Raw genomic sequence first — 21,166 nt, 5'->3', positions numbered from 1 at the left:
GTAATGTTTATAATGAATGATACTCACCTGTACACAAACCCAGACAACAGGGGCTTTGTGTGGGTTTGACGTGCAAAGAAAAGTTTCGCTGTTAACATGGAATATCAGAACCCTGTGAAATCAATGCTGACAGATATAAGAACCGAGGATGAATGGATATGATCATAGCTGCCTGGCCAAGTAAAGAGGAAAACTAGAAGGAAGAACTCCATCAAAGAAGGCATCTTAGCCAGGTTGCCTTTTCCTCTGTTGCTCGGCAATGAAAAGCAGGAGCAGAGCCTGTGGACGGCTGAGAGGCAGCGGGGAGTGGGCTGCAGGGAAGCCCACAGTCCGGTGGAGCCCGCGCTGAAGCAGGGGACGCGGGAGGACAGCAGAACAGCACCAAGGAACCGAGGCTGCTGACAGATAGGGCGCACGGGGCAGACAGGACGGAACACAGGCTAAAGCTCTACACTTCAAGATGAAAGGCTTGCGAAGGATACCCCACAATCAAAGGTCAAACAAGCGACCATTTTAAAAGGCAAGACAGGTCTCGTTAAGAGAATGCTCTGGGTTAACGTGTGGAGAAAAAGATGGAGTCGTGAAAGAAGTTACAAATGAGAGGGATTGTTGAGAGAGAAATAAAGACAGATAAAAATAAAAGACAACATAAGAAAAAGGAATGGAAGCTAAGAGAATAGCAGGTAACAATGTAATGGATAGCTTTTTTTAACTTGCAAACATTTTCTAAGCTTTTAGTAAACTCTAATACTTAACCAACATACTCATCACCTTCTTAGAGTTACATATTTTAAATGTTTGTTCTTATAAAAAACAAACTGTATTGCAAATAAACATCTCAATATGTAAAGATGACTATAGGAATACACAATTCTGGACTCCAAACTGTCTCTACACACACCGTGTTCTACAGGCACAATGCACACACATACACTTTTACCCACGTCTTTTAAAGTTTGGTCAAAGCGAAAACAACTGTGTAACTCGGTATTTAAGCTCTAATTACATCATAAATATGTAACAATAAACAGATCACATTTCCCTCCTGAACGGCTTTCCTGTTTAACTTCCACTCGTTTAAAGAAGAAACATTCCTACTAACTTTGTTTGACCACATTTGTACTTCTTGAGGTGGAAGATGACTCCTATGCTGAACTTCAAGTCAACAAGAACTTCTCTTGATTTCAGAGTTACAGGGTTGACAGCAAGCCACTGACAAAATTTATTCTGTCTGCAAATAGTTATCAACTACCTGAAACACACTCCAAACATGAAAGATCTTTCATCCAGGCTTTCCTATCATCTAAGCTTCCCACTACACACAACATCAGCAGTATCATCTGCTACTCAAACGACATCTGAAACACTCTACCATAAAAACTTTATTCTTCTTCTACAGTTTTATATTCCAGTACTGAAATGTTGCTTTGAACAATGAATATGACCTTTGAACAGATATGCCTCTAAAGTGCGTATAAGAGGCTTTCAAGACCAGAAAGAGACATTTCATGGCAAGTTTTCAGCACAGCATGTGAGGACTTAGCCATGAAAAACAGCTGCTTGATTAAATCCCTGTGCTCTGCACTGAAAAAAACACTTGATAAAAGTCTGATTTCATCTCTCCAACTAAACATTATCCATTTAATAATTTCCCCCCCCACTTCTCCACAAAGCGGAGTTGCTCTGCCAGTGTGATGCCACTACAGGGCAACAGAGCTTCATTGCTGTGGTATCAGAGACACAAAAGCAGAGAGACAATCCCTTTTGGTACAATACGAGATTATGTGAGCAACAGGCAAACAGGTCAGACAACTGAAGAGAGTTGTCAGATAAAAATAGTAAAATAGACCAATATTTGTCCTTTTGGCCCTGAATGGCAGATGTGCGTTAACTGAAACAAAAAGAGATGATGTTGCTCAGCCTGAACAGCCATGTTTAGGACACAGTACAAGCTAACCCCTCGGAACAGATTCTCACGTCCATGCTCTCTCACAAGCTGTAAATTGACATTTTTTAGAAAGAAATGAGGCAGACTCTTATCGCTGAAGAAAATTTGTTGTGTGGTCACGGAGCTGCAAAAAGATCACTCGAGCTGATCATTTAACTTTAGAACCATGAAGGTTTGAAGTAACATTTGAAGCTAATGAATAAAGAGAAATTACATCACCACCAAGTGAAATGAGCCGCTGCTGACAAGCCAGCAACTTCTTGTCAATCTCAAGATGTGTTTTGGCTTTTTTCCTACCACTTAGCACATTAAGACTTGTAGTGAAAAATAATTTTCCATGTATGTCAGTTACTGATCTTGATTAAATAAGTAATGTCTGTTAAAAAGTTTCCATTAGGCTGCTATCATGCTTAAATTAAGGTGAATGTTAACAATTCTATTTATACTTTATGACCATGGCAAAGATTTGCAGTGCATTAACAGGACTTAACTCAGAAATACAGACAAGTGTTTATAAAAGGCTTGGCAAAACAGCACAATAGACCCCTTCCACCCTGCCAAAAATGTAACTTTATGCTTCTCATTTATGAGCTGAGCACCAGCGTAACAGCAACATAGAGCGCCCCATGTCATAAAGCAGTTCAGTGAATATATATAAACAGGATGCCAGCATATTTTCTCCAAAGATAAAATATATACTAAAAATCAGAACCCTTTTACAAATATGAAATATGCTGCTCAGCTGTCCACTGCACGTGCTTTTCAGTTCTCTGTGTCACATTTAGTGCTAACCCATCAGCCCAGCATTGCAGAAAGTACCATGAAACGGGAGTGACAGCATATCCCTCTTCCCCCCCAACTATTTTCCCTTTTCCTTTGTCAGCTTGCTAGTTAAAAAGAGTATCTGATACTGTCACCAAAATGCATCTTTATCTTTGGCTACTGTTACTGCTCCCAATTCCTACAGGAGTAACACTCATTCCTTAAAACAATTCATTAAAACAATTAAAACACACCACCTTTAAAAGCAGTCTGCTTTTAAAAATAGCAGATATTGCCAAGGTATAGAAGAGAAAGACCCCTACCCTTACCAAAAACTACCTTGCTTAGTCCCTTTATCACAGCACAGCAATCTGTTCCTAACAAATAGCATGATGGAGGGGTTAGATTCTTATTTATTTTTGCAAATAAATTCTCTGTTACACACTAAACAGAGGTATTACACCTTAGATTTGACAAGTGTGACTTGGGAAGCAACTGGTTCATGTTAAGGTTAAAGAGCCATTCATTATTAAAAAATCTGATAAAAAAACTACAGCTACCAAAAATATCGTAAAACCAACAGTAAAGAATCCTGGATAAACAAAAAAACCCCAAACTAGATGGAAGATTTTTGGTCATTAATAAAAGAAAAACTAATTTTCAAATGCCTTGTTTTATAATTCATTATTTGTTCTAAATCTGATCCTTTCTTACAACTTTTATGTAGTTCTGAACACAAAACTGGATTTTGTTTGTTTTTTAAGAAGGTTACATCTTCAAGTTATTTTCATGGTTATTTTTTTTAAATAAAAATAACGTTTACAGGCTGCTTGAAGTGATTATTTGTTATGAGATCCACCAGGCTTTGTGAATAACCTATAACTAGACCAGAGAGAAGTCACTTCCTAGTTTATCACTAATAATTTTATTTCTAGCGTAGTCATACACTACCCTGAAGACAGTCATGTTGCACTTGATACTTATTAAAAAGGTGATAGGGACAAAAACTCTGAACGGAATTTTTCAAAATCTATTTGAACAGACTAAACAGTCTTTAATCTATTATTTGCCTATTTTGGTATTAAGGGGCATGTACTATCTCGCCTGGAAGTATAATCATTTGATTTTCAGAAGTTTAGAGCTAGATCAAAATACATTTCTACATTCATTTGAATATTTGTATTTCAGAGGCCCTTATTTTCATGATTTATTAGCTACAAACATAAACATCATCCAGTGCCTACATTTCAGAGCATGAATATCTTTCCTGCAGAAAAGTAGCCTGGTATCAACGGTTTCCTTTTTTATCTAATTACAAGTAGGGCGACTGATTATCAGCGATATGTGGAGAAAAAGAAAATTTAATAGGTAATGCCCTATCTACTGTTACAGTTTTACACACACTTAGGCAGTGCACCAGAAAGACAACTTCAAAACTAAATAGAAAAATATCTGCACAAAATAAATCTAGCAAAGCTTTAATCTTTTTTAATGTACAGACCAGAAAGGGAACATTACTCTTATGCAAAAAAATTATGTCACTTGGAATGCATGAATTGAAAAGACTAAAAAACATTGGCAGAACAAGCTACCTTCTAGAAGAAAGTTACAGATTGATAGTACAGTGGTGAACTGATGGCTTACTGGGAACATGCGTTCAGTCTGATGGCACTCCTCAGCAAAAGAAAGGAAAAATGTTATATGCTCTCCATCCCTCGTTGCCGATGATATGAATCTCTGAACACAATACTGCCTAATTCCCCTGAAAATCATGTTTCGGAGAAGTGGCAGGCAGTTGTTATGCTGTCTGGGATGGTATTTTGGAGAAATCGGATCACCAGGAACGCCCAAATTATTGTTATCTTAAAAATAAAACATAACCACAATGTTGTATTTTGTTTTCCAGGTGTTTTTAATGTCTCTCAGAGACATCTTCCATCCCCAAACTGAAGCTTTTTAACCCTGGATCTGACAAATATAAATGTTCAGAATAGAAATATTCTCTCTCATTTTTTAAAATCTCTCCCCCAAATCACATCATTTTCAAAGCGACTTAAAAATATAACATTTATTACATCAGGCACTTAAAACAACTACACATTTCAGTAAAAAATTGTCAGATCACTATTAGTATTCAAAACTACTCTAAAGCAAAGTACTTACAGAGCTGTTTCATGCATTTAATTACATTTTTAGTTTGGTTACATTTTCCATTTAGGAGAATAATTTTCAAGTACCTTTGTAACCTGGCTTTCTGAAATAATGTAATTAGCTTTTATGTGGTGCCTTACTGGTTAAGTAATTTCACTGACTGCTACAACATAAAAATACTGTTACATATTGATTTGTAAGACAGAGAGAACAAGGAAAAAAAACCTCAGGTTAAGTAAAAGGAAACTTCTAGTATGCCAGGTGCACTGGAATTAGTTCATACTAATTTTACCAAGCAATAAAACTACAACTAGTCTTCATATTCCTGGACACTACTTTCTTGAGCTCCAGACATGACTTTATAAGCAGTCAGCTTCTTCAGCTCAGCTACATACACTAGGTATTCAAAATGTCCTTTTTATTATTTTCCCCTTTAACACTTGCAAAATGGTAAAACTTACCTAAGCTTCCTTCACACCATCTAGGCATATACTCTAAGCTTGCCACAGAGAACAGAGACAGTTAACATAAAAGGTTCGCACTTTACAAAGGCAATTCACCGCACACTAAAATAGGGATCTAAGATACAGGAACGCACTCCCTCCAGCATGTATTTGCGAGGTACTATGCTCTAGCACAATGAAGGAGCACATTTAAGCAACACAAATTAAATTAAAAACAAACTCCTGTTTTGTACAATAGTTTTGGTTAATTAGACTAACCCATATTAAAAGTGGTTTTCCTGCATTTTTCATAGGAGTCACTAACACTACTGGGCTTGTTTGCATTGTCACTGTATTTTGTAAGCCACTGATTTCGTGCCATACAAGTACAGAATAATAAAAAAAGCATATTCCTTACCCCAAAGCACTCACTTTTAAGGTAAGTACCTGCACAGCGCAGTGCACTGCTGTGCAAAGATGCCTGAATTCGCCCAGAAGCAGTGCAGCTGAGGCAGGGAGATGCTCTGCCCAGCCTAATTAGCCTTGCAGAGAAGCAGGGTTTATCAGCCTGGAAAACAGAGTCTGCTACAGCTTAGCCATTCCTCTTCCAGAGGTAGTTCTTTCACAGCTAGATCAAATTTCCGTGCATTTGGAGATCATGTAATACAGATATATTTCAGGCATCATACATTTTTTGCAATGAATAAAAGTATCTATTTCTAATGGTTACCATCCAGGTCACTCTTACTCCAGTTAATAAGTCAGGCTTTCTAGGTAAAATAAAACTTAACTAATAAGCTAAGGAGTGAAAACTCCAAAATTCATTGTGTTTCAAGGAACACTTTTCAGCCGTTCTAAAATCTTACCTTTCAAAAACACAAACTATGTGCCCCTAGACCATTCTAAAGTATTTCAATTTCAACTGTTCAAATGGACTCAGTTGCAGGGTATCAAAGCCCTTTCCACAAGTATCCAGAGACTTCTGAAAGTTCATTAACCAAAACATGGTTTACTAGAAAAGTGAAGATAAGCCTCAAAGAGCAGGCAGAGAGATGAAAAATGCCTTTTCCCCCTGAGTACTTAATACTTCCTCTGATGGTTTTCAGTACTGTCAGTTCTCCACCTCTTATTCAGAATGGGAGGGTTAATCAAAAGTCCATATACAGAGGCGAATTCTCTCAGTTTTCCTGAAAGGCAATCTGCAAAATTCAATTTTTGCATGTTCCATAATACAGCCTACACCTACGATTTACTATGATTTAGTTTTAAATACAAGAAAATAATTGTCAAGCATCTGTGCAGTGAACCTTCCACGACAAATCTTTTAATTTCAGAGCAACTTTTTGGCTACCAAGAAAACTAAGATCTTACTAAAAAGGCTTATACAGAAAAAATCTTGTCATACACACGACATGATGAAATATGGTTTCTTAGATGTAAGCCATACAAATAAACAACTTCACCTTCAAGATTAAAGAAAACAGATGGCAGGTCTCAGACTGCCAGAAAACTAATCCTTTTCGGATCTACAATACTGCTACAAAAATCCCAGATTAGCATCTCCATCACTCTATTCAGAATCATATTAAACTGATAAGCAACAGTTATTGCTGGAAATATAAAGGTAGTGACTGACTGATTCACTGGTAAATGCCATAACCTTACAATTGCTTCAAAAATTAGTTTCTTTTTTATCTCGAAAATGACATTACCTTATGTCTGAATGTGTTTGGTAACATTTTTAAGGCGAAAATCTGATTCTCAAGCATTACTGCTTTAAATAAAATTTCTATTTTCCAAAACAGTCATGACATGAACACCTACGAAAATGCAGGCTTGTACTTCAAATTTAGAATAACATAACCAGACCACCATTTCAAGTTACTAGCTTTAAACCCTTCAGTATATTCTAAAAACATACACATTGAAAAAAGCACTCCTCAAAACATATATACCTTAACACACAGGCACGCTGTTTCATAAATTTCTATTTAGACTTTTGCCTAACTTCTAACACAGAAGATTGCTACTTCGAAAGAGCTGAAAAAGCAGAGAGAAAAATCCAAATGCAAAACTGAAATCACTTTGAAGAAAAGAAAGATTCTCCTAATCTTATCAGATGGTATCAGTCTGTCAAAAGTGAGAGAAATCTAATAAAAAGCTTGAGAAGCTCAATTATACAGTTTAACAGCTTAAACTGGTCACTTTCAAAGAATTATATATTGTCATAAATAAAATGGTGAAATTCCATGGTTTTCGATGTTCCATCATACAATAAAATAAAGCAGCATCCCTTAAAAAAGAAAATCTTACCCTTTCCCATGTAAAAGACAGACCTAGTGCATCAAACTGTTTCCTCATGTGTTGAATATTACTGCAAAATAAAATAAAATAATTAACAAAATATTTTATCATGTGATCATATTTGAAATCAGGTGCTTATAAAGTTCTGAGAAATCAAAAGTATTAGTTAACCTCTAAACACTATCATCTCATTAGCAGTCAAACTCAAGGAACTGGCAGAATAATCATCTTTAATAATTTTAAAAGTCCCTAGTGTATTCTATTTCAATGTCTATGTATACAATTTTTCTTCTCTTGATTTGAGCATAACTGAAAAGCAAATATGGCACTGCAGTTTAAAGGACACATTCCTGAAGCATCACTTCTCAATGTTTTTAATTACCTTTACTACAGCTGGGCCAAAGGGCCCTCTGATATCTTCATGATATAGTAGGATGCACTTTCATTGCCAGCTTAATCCTGCTCTATTCTGGCAATGCTAGCCCGGCTGTATTTTGATTTGGCTCTTCTGACCATGTGGCTCTAGGAGGAGTTGAATCAGCTTACCCACTCCACTGCAGACACGCCCTACAAAACAGGCTCCAAAAAACACCCCACCAGTTCTCCTGCTTCCTTCTGATCAACAGGCTGATCGAACCAGGACTGTGGCCACAAAACCAGCTGAGCCGACACAAAGGAGGCGGTGGGAACATACACCCTGGGAGGAGACAGCCCAGCCATAGCTAAACTTCAGTCAACTGCGAAACTATAGGGCTAGACCTTGCCCCAGATGGATTATACTAAAAATGTAACAGAAGATACGTCAGAATATACAGTGAAGGTTTAGTCTGAAAATGTACTAAACACGGTTTACCAAAATACCCACAACCACAGAATATTAACCAGTGACCGCGTGTGAATTCGTTCATATACTTTAGAATTGTTTAAAATTTCCTACGGACTTTTACCTTACTATTAAGATGCATTATGTCAGACAAAGTATCTTCTTTCCTCCCACAGCGGTAATGTGACAGTCATGAAACCAAGCATTTAATTCTGATCCAGAACAAACTTGCACTGCGGAATAAATGAGTAACGCCGCTACCCAGTGTTAACAGTCGCAGAGCCCCAGTCATGCCAGAAAAGGTCTGCCTTCTCTAGTAAGGTACCTTTCCTGGTATACCAGGAACTCCTCTTACGGACTCACAGCTTCCACTGGGAGAAACCATAACTTTCAGCAGTACTGCTTGTATGTAAGTCCCACTCAAAATGAACTGTACCAATAAAAAAAAGTCTCAAATTTGAGTGTATTTTCACAAAACTTCTGCCACTATATTAACTCTTACTAACAAAAATTTCTGTGTGTTTTGTATAAGTAACTCTGTCTCCAATTTGGTTTATGCCTTTTTCCTAACTTTGAGAATATAAGAAGTAATAGTCAATTTGAGTTCATTTTAAATCACCTCTTCAGAAATTCAGGATGCTCTGAAATTGGGTTGCTCGCTCCTAAAATCAGCTGGAATGCTTACAGTGTGCCCCCTTTCACAGGGGTGGCTGGCTCTGTGCTAGGGATGACTAAAGCCTGTCAGGCTGCTGTCACACCATCACAGCTCCATGTTTGGTTCAGTCACCCCTGCTGCAGGCGTGAGAAACGTTCAGGACAGGGAAGAAAACAGGAGACAGCAATTATTTCATTGTAATTAAATTTGAACTGCCTGTATGATGCATCAACTCCCTTACTTAGCATAATCAAAAAAACTGGGTATGGAAATAATTTTCCTGTTTAGATGTTCTTATCATTAGTCTCACTGACAATGTGCTAACTTTTCTCAGTTTGTTGTTATCTAACTCCTAAAACTCGACAACCACTCATTTCAGTACTAAGGAAATTTTCATAGCAAAATTTTCATCCAGTATAAAACATCTCATGACAACAAGCTGAACTGCTTTAAGTTAACAATCTGCACCTATTTAGAAGAAAAGAGAAAAACAGAACAGCACAGAAAGCAGCAGCAGAGAATGAGCTCGGGCTGCATCCTGCCACACGCTTTTTGGTATGACCTAGACAACCTGCTCAGGTGAGAGAGGCTGAGCTGACACGGTTCTTTGCTGTCTCACAGTCTCTTGGCCTTTCTTTTGGACCAATTCAACTCAGGTGGCAGAACGCCTTTCTGCTGGGTTGGCAACCTGAGCCAGTTCAACAAGATGTCCTACAAGTACCAAAGCTAGCATAGTAGGTGAGTAAAGAGAAGGGGGAAACACTAACCCCTTTGTAGTCAGCAAGTATGTAATGCCAGCCTCATCGTCTCAAAACGACAACCTTCACTTCTCCGTGCCTCGTTTGTCGTGTAGGCAAGGATCACAGTAACGCTGTATCTGGTGAAGGTTCCAGCAAGATAACTGAGGTAAAAGCAAGGCGCTTGGATATAACACATACATTGATTTGGTTTACAGCGGAGCTTCAGTAGGCTCATTGAAGGAAGACAGAAATCACCTTACTGACCATGCTACAGTATAATTGATAGCCCACAACACACGGTGCACAGTGATTTTTCAGACTCTCTCTCAAGAACAAAACCAGGTTTTTGTGTCTTGAAGGTATCTGGTTCTCATGCACATTCTTATCTAAACAGCACATGAATGAAATTTTTAAAAATTAGCATAACTCCCAATGTGTGTAGTGCGCTCACGCATTCTCCCTAAATGAAATCAGTTGCCATCATATTTTAGTTGAAAAAGTATCAAGTATCTTAACATGGGACCAGAAGCATGACAACAAACTTGAAAGAAACAGCATTATTAAAAAAGGAAACGGATCGAGGTCCAAAAAGACACCACAGCTACATCCAGAGCACAACAACCAGCTTCACTTAAGAAGATTGGTTTCTGAGTCATTTATAGAAATTAATGTTTACTTACACAACTTCCTACTCATTTGAATAAATATTAGGGGAATACAACATCCAATTCAGTGGTCTAAAGCCCAAAATCTTCACAGAAATCAGCAGCAATAATGGCAGCTTATCAGTTTCCAAGACCCAGTCCCAAATGAAAAAAAACTATCTTCTTGCTGCTTCACATGGTAATGAAACCTGCTAGAAAATCTAACCAAGTAGCTCATAATGTTCAACTGTGTATTCCATACTAAGATTTAGCTCATCACAATGAAATTCTGATTTATGTTTTAACCACTGATTTGCGTGTTTGGGAAATATCCCTCTTTCAGCATTCTACCTTTTTATAAGTTAAAAGTCACTGAGATTAAAACCTTGAAAATCATCCTGATACATTTATTTTTCAAAACTGAATCATCTGCACAATCCCACAAAATATTGGCAAATAACCCTGGTTCTTTCTGTACTGTCTTCTACACTGGTTTTGCTCTGTTCTGTTGGTCTGTGGGGCCACAGTACAGGTATTCACAGTGGAAATGTCACATTACTTAAATTCATTTAAAATTACCTTCGTGTCCAGCTTGCAGGGTGAAGCCCATGTTCAACTGCAGCGTTTTCTGCTGGTAAACCAAACGCGTCCCATCCCATTGGATTTATCACCTGTCAGCAAAAAGGGAAAACACAATCTTACGGAACTTTCTGGAATGGCACCAGCAACACACACACACACACTCCAAATAATGGACGGTGTTTTGCATTTCAGCATCTGCTTTGTCTGAATTGAACCTCTTCAAAACATGACAACTATGGCTAGGTCTGTTTCAAAAGATGAAGCATACTTGCTATCTACAATGTGATGTTAGAGGGAGCTCAAAGTATTTTGTGATCAGTCCTCACGACTATTTCAATACCAGGCTGACCATGAGAAAAATCAATCCTTTGTGAATTTGTGTGGTGGTCAAAATTAGCAGTGGATGTTACTACCAAACAGAATCAAATACTCATTCTAAAGAATGAGAATAAAGCAAGCAAAACACGGTTTTATAACTGCACCTGATGTGCAGCCTAGTATTTTTTTTACTTTTGTTGAACAAGAAAAATGAAAAATACCCTATAATAACCTTATTTCCATTAGATAAAACAAAGAGGATGCGAAGAACTGCTCTAGTCAAATTTTATTAAAATATCTCCTGTACATATAGACTACAGACTGACAAATTGTATTTCATGACCACAAATGAAGGTGGAAAAAATGTTTACTACAAAATATAAAGAATAATTTCTGTTGAAATAGATATATATCTTTCCTACTAACATTCAAATTATTTAGAAAAACAATCTAGCAATACAGTAAGTATTCAAAAAACCTGTTTAATAACCAAGGAAAGAAAGGCCAGTACTTAAGACGCTGTCATTAAACACATATATTGAATACCTGATAAAATTAATCCGATTTCTTACACCTACAAATGTGCTGCAAATTCAGTAATTATGATTAAAGTTACACAAGTTTAACAACAGCAAAACATGACTGAGTAACATTTTACAGGTTGTAAGAAATCAACATTTTCACCCCTTAAACCATGTATTTATATAAATAATTTGTTCTTTAGAGGCACATAAGCAACCAAGCAGTAAGAAAGCAAGTCCAGCAATACTAATCTCATAAAATATCTCCATGGGAAAAATGTGTTAGTTCTGGAAGCGTAAGAGCTACTTTTGTCAGTGGTTTGAATTATTTTTATTCTTCTTTGTCACAACCTTCCAGTCACCGAACTTCAATGCATTCTTCCATAAAAAATATTTTATAGACATGTTTATAAAGGTGCCCTAGGCACCACCTCAGCATAAAAGCAACAGGATTTAACAGATGTGACTCCTCAGCATTCTTGTTTTCAATACGGAGCTAAAACTAAACCTGCTGTATCTCATTAGCCTGCTGGTGCAGCAACAAAACCACAGGCTTTAACCTGTGATCAACTGTGATTCAAGCCAGTACAGCAAGGGTCCACGCACAGCACATTTTTGATGTATAAATCTAACAGAAATTGGAACGCTATTCTGTGTTACAAATTTCCCCTAATATCAGACAGAATATTCTTCCTCATATCACAGTGTCAGAAAATAGGAGTCCTAACTCCCTACTTTCCCACATTATAAGTGTTACATAGAAAACCTCATTTGGAGCCGAAACCACTTGTCAACGCCACGTTGAAGCACATCTCTCCCCAGCCCTTCTCTCTCCCTCCCTCCACCAGCAACCAAAACTATTGGTATGAAAGAGAACAAAGAAAGGTAAGCTTTACATAAACTACAAATCTCAACAGATTTTTTTAAGGACACACTAAAATATTAGTTTCTGCAGCTCAGTTCTTTTTGACCACTACTATTGTTGATGACCTGTCTCTGGACAGAAATGATGAAATAAACCGGACTTTTTTTTAATTTATAATACATATTTATTTAAACACCCTTTGTTCAGACAAACACCCTACATTTGCAGCCCTACAAATGCTTTCTTTTACCATAAGCTGCGCATTAAGTGAGATTAGAAAAACTACACCATTAATTTTTGTAAAATTTGGCTTCTGAAGATCTCCTGGATATAGATAGGCAGCCGAAAGCAAGGCACAATCTCATTTCTCACGCTCATGAGCAAAAGGATGGAGGAAGAACACCTTCACTACCGGCTACAGACTCCCCAGAAGGGCTGACTGATGCTCCAGACAGCTAACGTGCAGATATTTTATCACTGTACCATCAGCGCTAGCAGGAGTTATCTGCTCACACAGATCTTCCCAATTCTAGCATGTATATTAAAAATATCATACAGTGTATTAACTTATCACATTCAAAAGACAGTTCAATTTAACAACCAATAGCATTCTTCAAGTTAAAGGGCTGAAGAAGGAAGCTAATTCAAGTTTCAATCAGAAACCTGAACTTAAAGAGACATTAAAAATATCCTCAAATTAATCTCCAGGATAGATCTATTTATGTAGTTGCTATAGAGATGAATGTAACATGCACAGTGGTTTAGCAAATGATTTCAAGTTTATTGTCTCTTTTACTTCCCTACCGTGAATGGATTTGAAAGGTTTGTGAAACACATTTGTCTAAACAAAGTTCTGGGCTCCCCAGTTCAAGAAGGATGAAGAGCTACTGGAGAGAGTCCAGCGGAGGGCTACAAGGATGGTGAGGGGACTGGAGCATCTCTACTACGAGGAGAGGTTGAGGGAACTGGGCTTGTTCAGCCTGAAGAAGAGAAGGCTGAGAGGGGACCTTATAAATGCCTACATATATCTGAAGGGTGGGTGTCAGGAGGATGGGGCCAAGCTCTTTTCAGTGGTGCCCAGTGACAGGACAAGAGGCAACGGGCACAAACTGAAGCACAGGAAGTTCCGTCTGAACATGAGGAGGAACTTCTTCCCTCTGAGGGTGACGGAGCACTGGAACAGGCTGCCCAGGGAGGTTGTGGAGTCTCCTTCTCTGGAGATATTCAAGACCCGCCTGGACAAGATCCTGTGCAGCCTACTGTAGGTGACCCTGCTTCGGCAGGGGGGTTGGACTAGATGACCCACAGAGGTCCCTTCCAACCCCTACTATTCTGTGATTCTGTGAAACAACAGGTCAGCTGCTTCTGGCTGGAACGTACGTTACGTATCTCCAGTTAAAATGCCACAGTCTCCACGCAGCACATGGCATTACATCTTAACTCTATATACTATATATATACTCTATATACAGAACTATATAGTTCTGAAAAGCACCAAAAATCTCAAGAGGCATGGAAGAGGAGAAGAAAATATATAACTAGCATGTCAGAAATTGGCACAAAGGATAAAGGAACAGTTCGACTATTCAAACAAAGAAAAAATAGGAACAAAGCCATTTTGAAGACCAAAGGGGACTCCTTGTAGGTCCCTGATGGGTTGGTGATAGGGTCTAACTAGCAGAAAACACGGCTGCTCCCTCCAGCATTACACACGAGCAGAAGAAAAAAGTCATCCACTTTCTTGACTGCTGACTTGATTGCTTCTGCCAGCAGGCTCTAAACCTTCTGCAACCGAGAGATCGATCCTGCTCACTAGAATGACCCTTCTTCCGAGCATCACTTCTCTGTACAGACATTATTATCTCCAAGCCGCAAGGAGAAAGAAAAACAAATAATGAACATATCTTGCAAGACAGGAGGCCTGCCTAAGTCTAAGGATGCCTATACCTGCTAAAAGAAGGCAGGCTATAGTTTCAGTCATTTTAGTACAGCAGAAGCCAGTACTGTCACCAAAGGCAGTTGTGCGTTTCTGGTCTTCACGATGAAGCAGACAGGTAAACTCTTCCTGGTTAAAACTACCAGGTTAGTCTTGAACACAGATTACATGACTTAAGATCCTCAGAAGTTCAGAAGAGCAGGCAGCACCAGCTATGAAAGACTGGCATTTTCCACCACTCAGCTTACTCTGCTTTGCACGGGAACATACAGTTGCAAGGAAGTGATTAATTGGTGTGGGGGGAACAAAGAGCTCGGTAACCACCACACTAACCGGTGTTCTCAGGAGCAGATTATTAAAAAGGAAAACAGCTGCATCTTGAAACATTTTAGATCCCAAAGCCAATGACTTCACATTAGCTTGAGGAATTGCTTTGGATGGTCAAAAATCTGTCACTAACGATGGCGGGAGTTCTTACCGTGACCGCGGAACGAAGTGGAGGAAGACACAGTAACTGCACTAATTCACTGCTGAGATCTCAGCTCTTCCTCTCAGCAGATTTTCATCTATTCACTGCTGCAACAATCAGCCCATCACACTGACACTGGTAGGCGAGATCAGTACTATATAATACCAAGCTGACAATGATCTCATAACACTCAGTTCTATGCTTCCATCAACATAACTAGGACAGACGATTCACTGAATTTTCCTTCATGTTTGTAAGGAAACAAAGAACTTGTTTGCTCTCCTGCTGTGCTCAGTATGTCTCAAAACTATGATCAGGGAACTGACGTATCTTTCTTACATCCAGATCGATGCATTTGAAATTTTAAGAAAGCCAGCAGAATCAGTGTCAAAAATGCCTGTAAATAAACATATTTATTTCAGAAAATGTGTGATAAAACAACCAAAAATGAAAACGAAGAGGCTCGCTGACAGATTAGCGACTTGAATCAATACAGCAAAATCTACATTCCTATAGCTAGACACAACCCCACGACACACTCGACGCAAGCTAACCAAAAAAGGCTGACAAAATCGGCAGTCCACGGTCACAGCTGCCAGAACACAGCCCTGGCTCCAGCAGCAATGCTCTGTTGCCCTCCTTGCACCGGATCTCACAATTGTGCCACCACACACAAGTGAGAGAGTAAGGACGCACGGTTGGAGAGGGGGAGAGGAACATGTTGAACATCTGATTTGTAAATCGACAGATTACAGATGCAACACATTTTAAATACAAGACCTCCAGTTGAATGCAGCCTAGATTATCTTTTAAGTGTACTAGGTAATAAATACTGTTACACAACAGCTAAAAATTACTACTACCACCAAACAGAAAAAATCCCAAGCAGACAAGGCACACCTGGAAAGAGATTACAACAAGGCACACCTGGAAATAGGTTAAAACAATCAATTTTTTACAAGTGCATACATTCTAGCAAGGATTATTTCAATGCTTCTCTGCAACAGAATGCTGCATATTAGCATTCTGATAAGGCACTTTCAAATTAAAAAAATAATCAACCCAGATTTCCATCAAAACATAACTCTGCTTATAAAATGCTCTCATTTATTTCTTGTTCTCCCAAGATACAAAACATGAGAAATTATTCTGTATCCACACACTACCACAAACATTCAGAAAACAAAGGCATCTCGCCTCTTTAATCTCACACATTCTTTTCTAACATAACTGCATTTAAAATAATATCTTGTTTTCTCTTTTTCTTTCAAAATAAAACACGCTGAGCTCATTAACACCTTCAGTACTTGCTATTGGAAAACTAAATCTAAATAAGATTTAATTCACCCAGGATACTTGTAATACTTTTGCCTTGGCTTACACCACAGAAAATAACCTGGCAAAAGGACACAACAGCCTAACACAAAAAAATGGCGGAGAATAGCAGCTAATGATGATCAGAAAACGGAACTGTATTGAAATAATTCATCCTACTGGTGAATTCATTATGAAGCTTTAATTAAACTTGCCTCTTCAATACCATTCACTTTTGCAGTTTCAAGAGTATTAAGATTCACTGCTGAAAGGGAAAACAATTAATGAAAATACATACAATTAAAAAAAAGACATTCTGGATAAAATGAAAATGCTCTGTAAGTCATTTGGGGATCTTGTGGAAATATCACTGATGATATTCCAATCCCAGCTACCAGGAGCTGTTTAATTTAAGAAATCTGATCCTAGTGTACAGGAATCTCACCCTGACTTGCCCAATGATCATTCTAATTTCTGCACAATTCACACGTGATAGTCTCACCATGGTACCAATTTCAATTTAAAATTTCATTAAAAAGATATCACAGGAACTATTGAACTGAATCATTATCTGTTTACTGATTGCTAAGGGAATTATTCTCAGTCCTCCGAAAGGCACAAATTATCCACTTTGGAATTTATCAAAGATATAATAATGATAGCATGATAAAGCAATGGTAAATACTTTTTCCCCAAGCAGCAGCAGACTGAAAATCTGCCATGGTGAAAATCACCATGAATATAATTTGTACACAGCACTCTCAAATCACGAATAGGAAATCTCTTACCTTCTTATCAAACTCCTACACTAGAACTCACAACATGCACGTAAACTCACGGAGAAAACACAAAGAGAAAATGCACATTATACTTCTGGATTGGTTTGCTAATAGACATAAATTTGTAATTTAAAATATATAAATCACTTTTTCATAGCATTTTTTAAAAATATGTGCGTAGTAAGATCTTTGGCTAGAACTCTCCATAGACAGAAATTGTTTTAATTGCACTCTCCAGAAAAATGTTACCCTTCACACATTTTGGAAAGAGCCTAGCTCACTGCATTCAGCATCAGTAATCTATACGGTTTACAGCTCCCACTCACAGGCTTCAGACTTATCTTCAGTAATTAGAACGTAAACAAGTTATAGCGGAGGTACGCTACAAACCATTTACCCAGCAACCCAATCCGAGCGCACAACAGAGTTTGTTTCCCACGCAATGCCTAGAGGTACTCGAGAAGTGTTGGAACAAGACAAGGCTTCACTGCTTAGATCTTCAGGTAAAACAAATGGGCTTCACCACCCGTTGGCACAATCAGTCTGCTGGCCCTGTGTGGATACTGCTCTGGTGACTACCTCCATCCGCACACCCTCTGCTGAAAGCTCCGCGAAGCCTACCACTCCTCAGTACACTGAAAACATGACTGCCTATTGCCGTGTTACACCTGCATTAAATCCCACCCCTGCACACCATTTAACAAATGACCGGCCAGTCACAGATTGCAGAAAAGGCTGCTGCTCATTAGGCAATCTGCCTGATCGCCCATTTGCAGTGCCATTAGTCACTGACATCATCTACAGCGTTATGCTGAAGCAGTATTTCTTACAAAAACAAGTGTGTGTATGGGGGGAAGAGCAACGAATATTTATTTTCCCAGTTAAAATGCTGGTGAAGTACAGGTTTCCAGAAAGTATCAGTAGATTTCAGTGCATATTACCTCTACAGACTATTTTAATTGAAACAAAATCACATCCTATCCAGCTAGAAAAATAAAATACTAATGTTCCATTTTAGAAAAACAAAAAAACTGCATCCAAATGATTTAACATTTTCCCATTTAAGATTTCGAAATACCTGCAGTATGAAGAAATTACACGAATACATTCCAAAGAGTGATTCCAATTTACTAAAAGAGCTCTAATCTCTGTTTAAAGGCATTCAAGCTTATCCTTACTTAAGTATTATAAAAAATAAGCCAATTCTTGCCTGCTCAGGTTAAATCAATATGAAATTAATCTACTATTTTCTCATGAAAGCATTCTCTAAGAAAAATATCTTCACCTTATTCAACGTACATTGCTCTCTTACTCCATCATATATACTAGTCCACTATGTACCCACCATATGTATTTTCCCTCAATGTTTATTAGACAACAAATATACATTGTAGTATTGGGAACTGTAAGTCTGCATGTTTTTGCCTGTATTTTTCATGGTAACAGCCCATCATTCCTTGCTGCCTTACAACCACTTTCAACCTACCTGTACTGCTTCTCGCACAGTTTTATGACTTGCTAACCAGGGTCAGTTCTACATCTATATGTAGAGATATAGTTCCCAAGATTATTTTTAGTGACTCTTCCTTTCTTTTTTTAGTTTGGAAATGCTGGAAGCAAAGTGTAAACAATACTACTACTCAAAAATCTTATCCTAAACTTGGCTTGAATACATGAAATGTATTCACTTCTACTTAGAATTTTGATTTGGGAAAAATTAGCAGTCCCTGAACTTTCAAATAAGCAACGTTAAAGCTGAATTTCCAGAAAAGGGGGGGGGAATTAACAGAATAACTTCAAAATTATGCATACTAATATTTTTTGTTTCCAAAGTATTCTTTCTTTTTAGGCACTGAAGCACTGAAGAATTCTAGTAATTCCCCAAATAGAGGGGAAAAACATTTTCCTTGGAAATATAAAATTTTATGTATGACGAGACACAACCATGTCATAGCCTACAACCATCACAATGAAGATATTTTTAACAGATTATACAACTGTGACAACGGTCAGAGAAAACATCTAGAGGCTGATAAATTAATTGCGAGGAGAAAATAAATTATAAAGACTTTAATTCTAAGTGATGGAGAAATTAACATGGCTAATAAAGAAAAAGGTTTTTTAAGGTAAACAGAAGTTCCAGGAAGTTAATGTACACCACTAACACAATACCTCTTAGGCTGACATATTCAGAAAATCATCTGAGAGATCTTTAATGTCTCTTAATTGTACCTGAAGGTTAAATTCTTCAGCTGCCCACCTTTAGTCATAAATAGATGTTCAAAGTGGTTAACACAACAGAAGACACACGTATTTATAGAAATTCAGCATGTTCTATAGGCACCCTAATATCCTTCAAAGTCATTTTTACATAAAATGTAAGATGAAATGCAACACTTAAAAGCTTTTAAAAGACTTTCAGAACTTTTCTAGGAAAAAAATAGGCAATCGTGGAAATAAAAACTTGCTTTCACAGTGGCTCTTGTATTTTATTGCAATTATATTATCTTCTCATTTTCTCCAAAGGTTTCTACTAAAGGTGCTTACTTCCCTTGTATCCAAAAGCTAACACCTACAGCATCCTACGGGATGTAAACAATTATTTTCAATTTATTTTAGTTAGAACAAGAGGAAGTAAGTTTTCATCTTTCTGAACAGAAATTTAGTGGATATCGCCACTGTTATTGACAAGAGATGAACCATATCCTGAAATGACATCTCCAGTGGACTTAGCATCAAGCAAGAATAAAAGTCCCTTCAAGAGCCTAGTTAGCTCAATTTTTTTAGTGAGATCTAAATTCTAGTCATTCAGAGGAGTTAGGAAGATTAGTGTTACAACAGACATTGGGGGTTTTTTCTCATTTAAAGTCTAAGGCAGTTACTTCTTTTTCCTATAATTTTAAAAGCATGAGAATGCATTTCTGTAAAGCCACACCACATATTCAGTGCACGGTATGTTCATCATTGGCATAAAATACATAGTATTTGGAAAGGCAGCACACTGAATAATTCAGTGACAATACCTTGAAGAGCCTCATGGATGGTGATAAATCCAGGAAACGCTACACTTCTACAGCAAGGAAATCGCAGTTAGTACCACAACCAGCAATGAACATTTATTTCTCCATTTCATCTTCTTTGTAATCTTTCAAGGTTCTGATTCCTATGTTCTTGAGCTGTTCCTTCTCTCTCGTACATTAGAGAGAATTCCTTTCTGAGTCTCATCCTAGAGTCTTGCCTACCGCTATTTATTTCCTTTTGTTCCCTACCCCAAAATTGGGTATTCTCTTTTCATATTCCTCCTTACAACAGTTTCCCAGATTCTTCACATTTTCCCCCTAACAAATGTCGTCTTCTTCCTTACTATAGTTGTCACTCCGGCCACAATTCTCGCACACCTTCCTTACATCCTTCAAATTTTACCCGCCAGCCTTTACTGCAGGACACCCATTAGGATCGCACCTGGAGACTGCAGGGACGTGGCTCTCGGCTACACTTCCTACCTACCGGACAGAGGGAAGGGAGCAAGGGAGAAACGATGGCAGCCATGGGGCGGACTGGGAAACAGACGAATGTGGAATGGAAAGTGGAATTTCTCCTTGCAGATGCAGCAAGATAGTCTTAGCCTACCTCGTAGACTTGCACCTTCAGCAGACAGCGTTTCGTACGTAGGAGCAAGGCTAAAACAGGCAAGCCAAGGGGTCAGCCACTACAGAACCCAACTTCTGAGTTACGCCCACATGACGTGACGTGTGATATGACCCTGTTCATCCCAGTTGTAGCAGTCACGAGAAAGGGTTTCCCTCCCAGCTGGCACAGAGGAGCAGGATGTCCCTCTGAGACTGACAAACGACATCAACCAGTTCTCAGGAGGTCAAAGGAGCTGACATCTGCAGTGCCTCCGTTTTCTCT

At 38.2% G+C, this 21,166-nt stretch overlaps 1 protein-coding gene across 3 annotated transcripts in view; it reads right to left on the bottom strand.

Moving 5' to 3' along the window:
• The window catches only part of LARS2 (leucyl-tRNA synthetase 2, mitochondrial), an 88,699-nt gene that overhangs the window by 62,362 nt on the left and 5,171 nt on the right, over positions 1-21,166 (bottom strand). For all 3 annotated transcript variants that reach the window (XM_075418844.1, XM_075418843.1, XM_075418845.1), the window contains 2 exons: positions 11,050-11,141; positions 7,618-7,678 (listed from right to left, as the gene is read on the bottom strand). In XM_075418844.1, the coding sequence (XP_075274959.1) occupies positions 7,618-7,678; positions 11,050-11,141 (153 nt within the window). The remainder of the gene's footprint in view (positions 1-7,617; positions 7,679-11,049; positions 11,142-21,166) is intronic.

The sequence above is a fragment of the Opisthocomus hoazin genome, chromosome 4, assembly GCF_030867145.1.
Source record: "Opisthocomus hoazin isolate bOpiHoa1 chromosome 4, bOpiHoa1.hap1, whole genome shotgun sequence".
Taxonomy (NCBI): Eukaryota; Metazoa; Chordata; class Aves; order Opisthocomiformes; family Opisthocomidae; genus Opisthocomus; species Opisthocomus hoazin.
The sequence above is the reverse complement of the archived record's forward strand: the minus strand, read 5'-3'. Positions and strand labels throughout refer to the sequence as shown.